This window comes from Carassius carassius, chromosome 22 (genome assembly GCF_963082965.1).
Source record: "Carassius carassius chromosome 22, fCarCar2.1, whole genome shotgun sequence".
Lineage (NCBI taxonomy): Eukaryota > Metazoa > Chordata > Actinopteri > Cypriniformes > Cyprinidae > Carassius > Carassius carassius.
Genome location: NC_081776.1, coordinates 361,159 through 375,000, shown reverse-complemented (window position 1 = coordinate 375,000; position 13,842 = coordinate 361,159). Strand labels below are relative to the sequence as shown.

At 37.5% G+C, this 13,842-nt stretch overlaps 1 protein-coding gene across 3 annotated transcripts in view; it reads right to left on the bottom strand.

The window, feature by feature from the left end:
- The window catches only part of LOC132098608 (leucine-rich repeats and immunoglobulin-like domains protein 3), a 49,301-nt gene extending 35,983 nt beyond the window's left edge, over positions 1–13,318 (bottom strand). For all 3 annotated transcript variants that reach the window (XM_059504672.1, XM_059504670.1, XM_059504671.1), the window contains exons 1-3: positions 12,889–13,318; positions 4,816–4,887; positions 4,648–4,722 (exon numbers count right to left, since the gene is read on the bottom strand). In XM_059504672.1, coding sequence (XP_059360655.1) covers positions 4,648–4,722; positions 4,816–4,887; positions 12,889–13,079 — 338 coding nt within the window. In that variant the 5' untranslated portion in view covers positions 13,080–13,318. The remainder of the gene's footprint in view (positions 1–4,647; positions 4,723–4,815; positions 4,888–12,888) is intronic.
- Positions 13,319–13,842: the final 524 nt, after the last annotated feature.

Here is a 13,842-nt window from a genome sequence, read left to right as displayed (position 1 = left end):
AAAAAGCCCACATTAACATTATTGTCTCTGGCAAATGAGATCAAATCACGAAGCAAAAACAAATTATCAAATATTGTGCGTTTTGGAATACAAAATGACTGGTCTGCGTGAATTATTGATGATATATGGAGTTTTAATCTATTAGTTAATGCTTTTGACAGAATCTTATAATCCACTCCAAGCAAAGACACTGGACGCCAGTTTCTTATATCCGCCAGATCACCCTTCTTGGGTAGCAAGGTGATAAGTGCTCTTCGTAAACTCAGCGGTAAGGTGCCTCTTTCAAAGCACTCTAAGAAAACTGAGAACAAGTCTTCTCCAATCACTGACCAAAACAGTTTATAAAATTCTGCCGTTAAGCCATCCAATCCTGGAGCCTTTCCAGCAGACATGCCTGTAATAGCAGCAGTCAATTCACTTAAGTGCAAAGTCTGATCAAGCTTGGCCTTATCACTCTCCATCAGATGAGGTAAATTCTGGAGAAGTGTTTCTGCTATTTCTCCATCACATGTCTCTGCTTTGTAAAGGTTTTCATAAAACAGCAGTGCTTGAGCAATTATCTCATGTTCATCAGTTGTTTCACCTCCTTCAGGCAGTTTCAGACGACTTAAAGCTTTTTTATCAACAACTTTCTTCTCCAAATTGAAAAAAAAAGATGTTGGGGCATCCATGCAATTAAAGGATGTAAACCTTGCCCGAACCAGAGTCTCTTTTGCCTTCTCTTCCAGGAGATTGTGGAGAAGAATTTTCCTAGTTTCCAACACTTCAACAGTACTTCCATCATATTGTTCAATGTTCAGCTGCAAAATGTCCTGTTCAAATTGTCTCATTTTGCTTCCAAGAGTATTCTTATTATGTGCAGTATACTCCTGGCAAAACATCTTAACTTAAACTTTACTAATATCCCACCACTGACTCAAGTTGTGATCCTGCAAAAGCCTATTGCTAAAGCGCCAGTAGGGGCATTTAAATGTGCTCTGTGCAGAAGTGATATTGACAGACACATAATGATGGTCTGAGAAAGGAGTAGGAATAATAGAACTATCATGAAACTTTTCACAACAACTTCTTTGAACATAAATTCTGTCAAGTCTTGCTGCAGAAACCCTATTTGAATTTACTTTTGTCCACGTATATTGTTTTACATTAGGAAAGGCTTCTCTCCAAACATCCACGAGATCATGATAAATTATCAATTTTCTAAAAACTTCTGTTGACGGCCTATGAGGTTCCTCATGATTTCTGTCCACTGTGTGATCTAAAGTGCAGTTAAAATCTCCAGCCAAAACAATAATCCTACCCTGTGGGACACTGTTTAATGCTGTATGAAGTTTTTCAAAGAAAAGTATACGTTCAGTCCCAATATTGGGGGCATATACATTGAAAAGTGAAAAATCGAGCCCATGTAACGCAACATCTACTCTCTGCATTCTACCTGGTAGAACATCAAAAACACTCACATTTTGTTCCTTAAAGTCAGCTCCAAGAAGAATAGCCACTCCTGCACTGTTACTTGATCCATGACTCAACACAACCTGTCCATTCCACCCACTCTGCCACTGGATTTGATTATTAACATCCGTGTGAGTTTCCTGTAGAAAAACAACACTACTCTTTTTCATAAAAATATAATCAAAAAGACTAGTCCTTTTCAAAGCCTCACGACACCCATTTATATTTACTGAGCTAAATTTCAAAGGTGCCATGAAAAAGAGTAAAAGATAACCACACAATAAAAAGACTCCACAGGGATTATTTGACAAACAAACTATACTCATTTTTTACTTTGCAATTTCAAAGAACTTCTAACGTTGCTAAGTAGTTTCTTGAGACGGTACCGTTTTGGTTTATCAAGCTCATCCAAAGAAGCCTTCTTCATGGCCAAGGAGCCGGACAATAAAAACAATTTTACATCAGGGAAAAATGAATCAATTCTCGGTTTACGTAGTCCTTTTGTAGTATCTAAAAAGTGATTAATCTGCTGAAGTGAATAAAGTTTGATCTTACCTCCAGAGATGAGCTCCGAATCCTCCCCATAATTACTCATTAAATCCGTATCATCTTGCTCATTTTCAGAATCATCCACTAAATCCAACGAGGCTTGAGATGAAAAATCATCTTTACCCTGTTTAAACAATTCCTCAGTTGTAGTATCACTCTCCATTTTATCAGGCTGCGCCTGTCCTCCATCGCAAAACAAATCAGTTTCGGGCATGGGCTGCGAACCCACCTGTCCCGAGCTCGCCTCCGGCTGCGTTTCGGCGGGAGCATGACTCGGACCGGCTTCCTCCTCAACAGCCTCCTCCAGGCTGTCTCCAGAGGCCTCCAGCACCCCAGTCCCCACGGGCAGATCACCGGGCGCAGAGATCGCTCCATCCGGCTGCGGTTCTGATGCCCCAGCGGTCGCAGCATCATCCGCGCCGGCCGCCCTCTCAATGCTCTCCAGAGCCGAAACTGGTTTATCTCGCTTCGGGCAAGTTTGTCTGACATGCCCAAAATCACCGCAAATAAAGCACCTCATTGACTCTGAACTTATAAATACAGTGTAATCCTTTCCCTCAATACTCAACTTCGCTGACAGATTTAATGGATCACTCTGAGAATTCAGAATCATTAAAGTCTGACGCCGAAACGACATGACGTGTCTAATCTCCGGACTTTTACATCCAAGAGGAATCATTTTAATTGGACTTACTATTTTTCCATACCTCTGGAGTATTTGCTCTAGTTTTTCATTTTTTACAAACGGTGGTACGTTTGATATAATGACTTTCTTGGCTGGGCTTGACAAAGGCAAAACAGGCACAAAGATGTCTTTGATTATCAACCCTGTTTCAATCAATTCGTTGACCATGTGGCTTTCACTGAGAAAGAACACAATTGCTTTGTTCATACGAGAGGCAGATTTAATATTTGCGCCCCCGATCGCCGCACTCACAGCTATCAGACAATCCTCCACTGACACCGCGGCCTCGGGCATACACTTACAACCATGTTTGATGGTTAACTGTGAGAGATCCGCCATCTCTGACCCCAAAATCCTCCCTCTCTGACCGAAGTCAGGGGGAGAAAAAACAAACAAAACAAAAAGCTAACCTAACCCTAATAACTATAAACAAGTGAAAAGAAGAAAAAAGAAATAAATAAATAAATAAAGAAAGAAAGAAAGAAAGAAAGAAATCTCACTCAACCAAGGAGACACTTTCACTCCCAAACAAACAGCTCCTTCCACAATTTACTCACGCAAACCGCTCTGCTCCACGCACCCGCACCCACACCCTCGCGCAACAGTCACACCGGAAGTGTGAGAGAGAGGGAGAGAGAGAGAGAGGGAGAGAGAGAGAGAGAGAGAGACAGAGAGAGAGAGAGACAGAGACAGAGAGAGACAGAGAGAGAGACAGAGAGAGAGAGAGACAGAGAGAGACAGAGAGAGAGACAGAGAGAGAGAGAGACAGAGAGAGAGAGAGAGAGACAGAGAGAGAGAGACAGAGAGAGAGAGACAGAGAGAGAGCTGTATGGGGGTCTGGGGTATCGTATAGCTCCTGCTTCTTATTCAAACAGTCTCTCAGACTGAGCGTCTCTTGTCTTTGACCCTTCAGATCACCAGAAACAAACGGCATCAGCTCCACAGCTGGCAGTAATTCACTCGCCATCACCTCCATTCAGTCAGCCACTGCACAGGAATGTAGGGCCTTGAACAATTAAAGAGCAATTAGCTGGAACATTTGACCGTCGGATTGAAGAATTGAGCTTTGATAATGCCTCTATATCACCATACACTGGCTGTCTATCTATCTATCGGACTATCTATTTATCTATCCATCCAAATATCTATCAATCAATCGAACCATATATCTCTCCATCTAAACAGATTTTAAAATGATCACACCAGATTTTGAGAAGCCAGCATGAAACTGATCCCAATGTCATTCTGAGCACGCGCTCTGGATGTTAAAAGAGTCTGATGGATTGAGGGTGGGATGTTTCTGGACGGTGTTGTATTTAACACCAAGTGCTCGAACTCAGATGACACTCCACACAGGCGCCGTCACAGACAACAGAGCAGCCAAGCGCTGCCAAACTGTGCTGCGAGTCCACACACACACACACACACACACACAGAGCTCTCTCTCACACCGCTCAGAAATTCACTCCAGACACTCTCCACCGCGGAAATTAATATTTCATTATTCTGTCATTTTAAGAGCCACATTTTCAAGAAGATGGAATGTGCTGGAGGACTGTAAATAATCACTAATATGACTAGAACGAATGAGACAATGAAGAATATCTCACATGAAGATTAAAACCAGATTCAAACCAATGATGCTTTTCGAACGCAAACTCGCGCCTTCAGAACAAACTGAGCTCTACAGAAGCGAATCGAGTGATGTTTTCAGAAGAAAGCTGAATTCTTCATCCACCTGCTTGTGAAACTTTATTTAACTTCATTAATCTTTCAAAAGTGTCACAAGTGGAAGCAAACAGAAGGGAGAGATACAGCCATTGGTCAGTATCACAAAAAGCCCCGCCTCCAAATGCACCCCATTGGTTGAGTTCAAAGTTGTAATGTCGGGCCGTTTCAAAAGCATCACAGTTTCACTCTTTAGTGCAAGTAAATCAAGAAAACGATGCTTTCATACTCACAGAATCAGACTGCTTAGGTTTCCAGCATTTGGGCCCAAATCCGGGATCGACTCGAACTCGTTGTTACTCAGTTTTCTGTGAACGTAAAACCAAACGGTTAAAGATGTAGATTTCATCCGCGACTTCTGAGGGGAAAAAAAAACACAACCCCTATAAAAGCAGACTCACATTTCGCTGAGCTGCGGCAGACTGGCGAGCAGCGCTTCAGGAAACGTGCGTAACTTGTTACGGCTCAAATCCCTGTGAAGAAAAACACACTCCGTCATACGACTGAATCCTGGAGAACAAGAGGAGAAAATAAACTAGAAATACACAAAACATGCGATACAAACTCTTGCTACGACACTCTTTCTATATGACACAATCTTTTCAACACGTCAGTTCAACCGGTCAAACCCCAATAATAAACAAAACACACTGTTTTTCCAAGTATTCTATAAAACAATCATAAAAATAAAGATTGCAAAAGGGGTTTCTATCCTTCTATCCAATTATCTATCTAACTATTCTTCTATTTATCTATCTATCTATCTATCTATCTATCCATCCATCCATACAATTATATATATATCTATCTATATATCTATCTATCTATCTATCCATCTATATATCTATCTATCTATCCATCTATCTATCTATCTATCTATCCATCTATATATCTATCTATCTATCCATCTATCTATCTATCCATCTATCCAATTATCTATCCATCCATCTATCTATCTATCCATCCATCTATCTATCCAATTATCTATCTATCTATCTATCTATCTATCTATCATCCATCCATCCATCTATCTATCTATATATCCATCCATCCAATTATCTATCCATCCATCTATCTATCTATTTTATATCCAACTATTCTTCTATCTATCCATCCATCCATCCATCCATCTATCTATCCAATTATCTATCCATCCAATTATATATCCAACTGTTCTTCTATCTATCATCCATCCATCCAATTATCTATCTATCTATATATCTATCCATCCATCTATCTATCCATCTATCCAATTATCTATCTACCTATCCATCCAATTATCTATCCATCCATCTATCCAATTATCTATCTACCTATCCATCCAATTATCTATCTACCTATCCATCCAATTATCTATCCATCCATCTATCCAATTATCTATCTACCTATCCATCCAATTATCTATCTACCTATCCATCCAATTATCTATCCATCCATCTATCCAATTATCTATCTACCTATCCATCCAATTATCTATCTACCTATCCATCCAATTATCTATCCATCCAATTATCCATCCATCCATCCATCCATCCATCTATTAGTGTTGTCAAAAGACCTGGGACTTCGGTACCAAGTCGGTACTAAAAAAATTTAAATGTGACGGTACCAGGTTTCTTTAAGTACCGGTAGTACCGAGGTCCCGTTCAAACCCGGTTCAGAGCTATGATTTCCGCGAAGCAGAAAACGAGGACGAAATCTCAAAATCCAGTCATGAAAATGAAACTTACATTTTAATATGGAGAGTCATGGAATTTGTCAAAGTTAGCATAAATTAATCAAATCAAATCTCCCTATGGACCAGTATCTGTAAATGTTAAGCCACAAAAGTTGTTTGAAATATTAATCCGTGTTCTGCGCGTCTCTGTGTGAATTAATGAATGGCAGAGACGTGCGGGTTTGTTTACTACATAGACTGAAGCGCATGACGCTATATGTAAACTATTCTTTGTTGTCTTCTCCTGTCAAAACAATGGAGTTCATTTAGAATTATTCATATTCATTTTCGAACAAGCAGAAGACATACCGGTTTCTCCTGTAGTGGGCGGAGCTAATGCGCAAATGGCAATTTCATTGGCTGGCGCTGATCTAGTACCGCCCCTGTTTTGATTTCAGCAAATCAGTTTGATCGAACGCAGACAACGTGATTAATATTCATGAACCCAGCAGCTCATCAATTCATAGTGCATTGTATATACATTAGTATGATAGTAGAATTAGTAGTAGTATTATCCTTTAATAATAATTAATATGATCTATTACAATTTTTTTTACAGAAACCCTCAATGACCAAAAATATCTTAAGCATCACCACCAGTCTTATGTTCAGTAAAAATGACAAATATGCATTCATTAGGCCTAAAAGTTAATTTGTACATAAAGTCTTTGTGCTAGAAATATTATTATTATTTAGTAAAATGTATGTGATACTGCTACTGTTGAAAAAAATTATAAAACGTTATTTTTTTAAAGAAATAAATCACAATATTTCTTCCATGTTTTAATTTTAATAGCAAATCCCTTTTATTTACCAAAAATAAAATGTGTTTAAATTTCATAAATTAAAAGACAAATTAAATTTGGGTAAAACTTGTTTACTCATAATTATATAACTTGTAGAAAAACTTTAAACACAATTGTAAATAAGTGTAAAGAATGGCATTGGTTTTATTTTTTGGTGCTAAAAAGTTTTTTGTTTTAAATTAGCATATTTTTATGTTTTGCTTTGGTACCGAAATTGGTACCGAGAACCGTGGATTTTCACTGGTATCGGTACCGAATACCGAAATTTTGGTACCATGACAACACTACTATCTATCTATCCAATTATCTATCTATCCATCCATCCATCCATTTATCTATCCATCCATGCAATTATCTATCCATCTATCTATCCATATATCCATCTATCTATCCAATTATCTATCCATCCAATTATATATCCAACTATTCTTCTATCTATCATCCATCCAATTATCTATCTATCTATATATCTATATATCCATCTATCTATCCATCCATCTATCCAATTATCTATCTATCTATCCATCCATCTATCCATCCATCCATCCATCTATCCAATTATCTATCTATCTATCCATCCATCCATCATCTATCTATCTATCCATCTATCCATCCATCCATCCATCTATCCAATTATCTATCTATCTATCTATCTATCCATCTATCCATCCATCTATCCAATTATCTATCTATCCATCTATCATCTATCTATCCATCCAATTATCTATCCAACTATTCTTCTATCTATCCATCCATCCATCCATCTTCCTATCCAACTATCCATCTATCTATCTATCTATCTATCAATCCAACTATCCATCCATCCATCCATCTATCTATCCATCTTCCTATCCAACTATCCATCTTCCTATCCAACTATCCATCCATCTATCTAGCCGCAAATAATCTTTGTAATAATTTAAACAATCTAAAGAATAGTTTTCTGCAATAAAGAAAAGTTCTATGGATGTTTAAATATTGAACTTGGGCAGTAACGTGCGGTGAAATCTTGTCATGGGTAGGCTGTGACCTATCAATGCGTGGAATATATGTTCATATATTCATTCAGTTAATTTAGCAACCCAAGTTCATTTTAGGCATCATCAGATCGCTGCCTGCATTCAGCAAAGTCAGTCATGTGAGGCTAATGCACAATCAAATATAATAATCAAATTAATGGACACATCTATCTTATGACTTATACAACAAACAAATGTTTTGTGCGGGACACAGAGAAGGAGGCGGCGCGGCAGCCTAGTCACTCCATCAAAATGCGCAAACGCGCACAGACAGCCACGGCGCACACACACACACACACACACACCCACACTTTTGGTCTGGTGACGGCGCACCAGGCTACAGTCAGAAAACATTGCGTCAGCAGTACAGCTTTAAAGTACAAAAACAGCTTATTCGCTCCTACAAACTGCTAGGCGCACACACCGACACGCAAGTATACTAGATGCTAGTATTCGGGAAGCGCGCGGATTGAGTGAGAGCGAGTAGATCACGTGACATGAAGCAAGCTCGGTCTCTGCCTCAATGTTGATAATTCAAGACAGCATGAGAACTGACTGCGCATGCGCAAATCTACATAAACTACGTTCTATGGACCAAAGAGGCACCGCTCACCTCTGCCTCAATGGCCATGGCTTTTGAATTTCCTGCATGAAACAACGGTTTTTAGGAGCAAACAATGGCAAAATGAGTATATCATGTGTATTCCTTTTGTTACAAAAAATAATATTTGGAATAAAATTCATGCAATTAATAATGTGGTGAATTAATAAAGCTCTTGGAATTAATAAATGTAATGTCAACATTTCCTTTGGTGAGGCACTGCCTACCCTGACCGCACGTCCCTGAACTTGGGTTAGACTGATTCAAACCACCGAGACGACTCACAGGACTCTACAGACTCTCAGAGATCAGGTCAAATGTAACTTGGAGCGTTTCGGGCCGTGTTGATGTTTTGGGAATCAGTCAGCTGTGGGGTCCTGGAGCGTCACGAGACTCCATCTGGACTCCATCAGCTCAAACAGAGAACGCTGCGGGGAAAGTTACAACTGCTAATCTACTCGCAATGCAGCCTTTGATTTCCAGCAGCAAATCATGTCCGTTTGTGGAGGTTCTGGCTCTGAACGAGCATTTTACTGGAATCTCTCAGAGGTGGAGCTTTCACAGCCGTCCACTGCATACAACAACATCCCCAGCCTTTGTTTCTGCTGCATTAGTGTGCTTTTTAGCATCAATTAAAGCGTAAAACTGCTATTTTATTGCTTTAAGCCTAAACACAGTTTAATAACTCCACTGAAGATGTAAACATGAAGCTGGATTTCTTTGTAAAATCAGATTTGTTTTGTTTTCAGATGTTTATTCTCACTGGACTCGTCACATTCAACAGGAAGTGCTTTACAGAGATAAAGCTGGCGTTCCTTCGCACACAAACACATTGAGATATCACACGCTCTCTGTTATGATAAGATAGATGCTTCAGATTCGTGTTTCACTCCAGTTGATCACACTTCTCATGTCGCTCCACTATATGCATCCAGACGCACACATCCTCGCGTGATTGTGTTTAATATTTGTGCGAGTTTGATGATTGGTTTCAATACTACCTGCAACTTTCTTTAATCCATCACACATATTTTCGATGGTAATATATTACTACCATGTTATCAACAAGACACATCACCAAATAGATAGATAGAGATAACTTCCAACAAAAAAGAAAAAGAATATAAATAATAATGTCCAATAAGTAAATACATTCCAAAAAATAGAATAAAAATAACTACTTTCCAAAAAAAAACACAGTAAAAAAATTATATATATTTTTTTTAAATGTCCATAAATTATTTCCAAAAGACAGAGCATAAATAAATTCTAACAAAAACCTCCAATAATAAAAAATAACCAAACAAAAACGTATATTAGGCCTAAAAAAAAAAAAAAGTTTGGTTCCGGTTGGTTGTCAGTTGAGGTCATTGGTCGGTAGGGATTTTTTTTTTTTTTTTTTTTTCTCCAGTGGCAGTTTTACACACACACACGCGCTGATTTTAAATGTGTGTACCGGTACTTTTACGACAGTGATTGTATTCCCGTTTAAAGTCTGTTGTTGCCATAGACACGCAAAACGCACACACACACACAAAAAGCCTTCGCGGGAGTTTGACAGGCGATCTCATAGTAGATTAACATGGAGGATTTGAACTTGAAAAACGGAGTGTACAGACATCTTTTTGTAGTCAAACAACATTCTTTGTTATGTTCATTTATGTGGTTTATTTGATTTTGATGCTATAAATTAACTAGAAGCAAGAGACGATCAGTTAGTTTTAACTGATGATCTAACTTACAGCGATCTGTTCGACACATTCAAGAGCCACAAAACGGTATTTATTGTTTACATTTCTTTAAAAAATGACCACATTTGAAAGGTGAAATAACCAAATGAGACTTTGTTTCATATTAAAAGTAAGCTGGTAATGTTAATGTCCTGTCTGTCAGCATGTTGTCAGTGCCCTCTCTGTTCCGCGATATATTGTTTACTCCCCCCTCCCCCCGTGTTTCTCTTAATGTTACGATTTCCAAACCTTAAGTTATAGCTCACTTTAGGAATTGACAGTTAAAGGGTTTTGATGCAATACTTAATGGTTTTTAACAGATTACTTAAGTGTAAAACAGCATTTAAAGGAAACTGTAATTTAATTAACGATGTGTGAAAGACCGTTCTTCCCCAGTCTCATAAAATAAATTTGGGTCGCACATAAATTGACAGGGTCGGTCGGAAACCGGAACCAAACAAATTTTTTTTTAGGCCTTATCAATGGTAATATATTACTACCATGTTATCAACAAGACACATCACCAAATAGACAAAAAACAAAACAAATAAAAAAACATGTCCAATAAATAAATTCCACAAAAAAACCTACTTTAAAAAAAAGAAGATTAAAAAGAAAATGTATATATATATATATATATATATATATATATATATATATATATATATATATATATATATATATATATATTTTTATGTTCATAAATTATTTCCAAAAGAGGGGACATAAATAAATAAATTCCAACAAAAACTTCCAATAATAAAAAAAATAATCAAACAAAAATAAATAATTCCCAACCCAATAAATGTCCAAGATCAAATAAACTAACTATTTATTTAAATTTTCAACAAAAACGTCCAAAAACTATTCATTAATTTTATTTTCCAATATAAAATGTCAAACACACACTGCACCTTTTGGAGCATTTTGTTCCACTTCTATTAATCATAACTGATTAATTTTCCAGCGTGTATTTCTGAGTAAAAGGTGTGCGTGGGTTCAGAGTTTAAACATGAAACTGAAGCGGTTTAAAACAGCTGCTGTCGTCCCAAACTCTCCTCGGCACTGAAGAAACCCTCAACTCTTTCCAGATGTAAATCATGAAACGCTTTTTCCTTCTATTATTCCATTCTGGCATCGAGAGCCTTCACAGCCAAAAACTTCAGGCCTCCATTTTTTCCTCCGTCCTCTCTCTCTCTCTATTTCTACACATCGGCTTCTAATTTCTTCCATCTCTGGTTGGGTTTAGCTGCTAATTCAGCAGAAATAATGGGCCTGGGGGAAACAAAAGCTCGGGCAGTTTAATGCGTGAACATGTGCTGCAGAGCTGCTCATAAATTAGCATCACCCCCTGAACCCCTGGAAGCCCCGAGGACTCTGGTTCTGCTTCAAAACGACATCTAGAAGAAGCTGGAGTCCCTTACAAGACCATCGCTTCACCCCACGCTCTGTGAACGCAATGCAACCGAACTGAACGAGAAGCAACGCAATTATTACTTGCATGAAGAGAAAAGTGTGAAAGCAGAGGGTTTAATTACAGTTTAAATAATATATGCAAATTAATTCCAAATAAAGTACTGACAGAACAACAAAACACAGATTCATGTGCTGAAAGCTTCCAGCTGGATTCAGTTCTTATGGTAAAAAATTTGCCTGCATTGACAAAAATTTGGTGTATTTCTATAAAAATTGCTAGAAAATTTCACAAAGAAATGCCAAGCAATGCATTCATTTAACATGAAATTTAGAAGCAGACTTTTTATTTACTTCAACTTCAAAAAAAAAAAAATGTTTTGTGTGTTTTGTCAAATTATTAACTTATGTATTTAGCCAAATTATTCAATTTTATTTATTGTATTTTTGATGGAAACTATTTATTTATTTTTGAAGACTTTTTTTGGTGTTCTCAATGTTTGTTGCTGAAAAATATGATTTAATTAAAAAAAATAACATATAAAAAATAAAAATAACTACTTAAAAGTAAAATAATTAATATATATATATATTTCCAACACCCAAAAAATTTCACAAATAAAACAAATAACTATTTAAGTTAACTTTCAACAAAAACGAGCCCGAAAATCTTGATTTACAAATTTTACAAAACTTTTAGAGTGTTTTGACATCAATGATAACCAATGATTAAATTTTTATTTCGGTCACAAAATCAACTTGTTCTCATTATATGTTAATCAAAACATGACTTCGTTGCTCTTTCTATAATAATTTGTGTGGTTTTCAACAGAACACGAGAAAATATTTGGAATGTGTGGTTTTAGGTTTTGATCTAGGGCCTTTAAACTGAACACACACACACACACACACACAAAACAAAACAGAAAAAGCTAAATCAATCAAACTAGCTCAACATGGTGTGTTTGACTAGCGTTAGCACCGTCACTCGACAGACGGAAAGTTTATATTTACCCGTTTAGTCGTGTTTGTTTTGGCCGTTTTTCAGTAACGTTACACCTACAGTTATGATTTTCTACGAAGTGCGTTTTCCGTCATATTGACTGCAGCTGAATCTATGAAAGCGAGTGTTTTGCTGGATGTTTAGATGTTTAGACACACAAAGGATCTGAGGTAAAACACACTCACAGACGCGTGATCCGCGCGGGGAGACGCTCCGCGATCCTGCCGTGTTTCAGCCCGCTGCAGTCCGCCACAGATCCCGCACACGAGCACCCAGACGGACACGGCTCCGCTTCCGAGGCTCCGTGACTCGCTTTAAATCCCGTAACGTGAAACACGAGCAGCACGAAGCTCACGGCGCGAACGGGCTGCGGCATTTTCACCAGGAGACAAAAAAAACTAATCAAAAAGTTGACGAAATTGATCCGTGAAAGTTTTAATTCCGCGTAAGTATGGAAAAGGGTGAAGTTCTTGGCGGGTCCGCGTCAACTGAATCTCCTTTTCGCGATTAAAATCACGGATAAAAGCGCGGATATCATCGCCTCAGCAGCCGCTCCATCTCTGAGGAACTTTTTTTCCACCGCGCTGGAATCGGAGCAGCATTCCGCGGCGCGCGCTCCCGTGAGCACCTGCGAGAGGGATTCTGGGTAATGTAGTGCAGAGCCAGATGCGGTTAGTGCGTTAAAAATCAATCGCATTCCTAAGGAATCATTATTTTATAAAACATGCAAAAAAAAAAATTTCTCAGCTAAAACTATATTGTATTAGCAACCTCTAATCTGATTTTTTTTTTTAAATGTCACCATTGTAGGCTATTCCCACGTTTTTAATAACCTTTTTTATTTTATAAAAAAAAAAAAAAAAAAAAATATATATATATATATATATATATATATATATATATATATATATATATATACACACACACACACATATATACTTGCATAAACCTTCACTTACAAGATTAAAAAAGTGATCCGTTTTTTTTTTTATTCTGCAACGACGTCATATTCATATTTATCTACAAAATCTATTATTTGCTATTATATATTATATGCATTTTGTACACCTAATGGTACTCCATTGGTACATTTTAAATGGTTATTTATCTTCGACAATTAAAAAAATAAATAAATGATG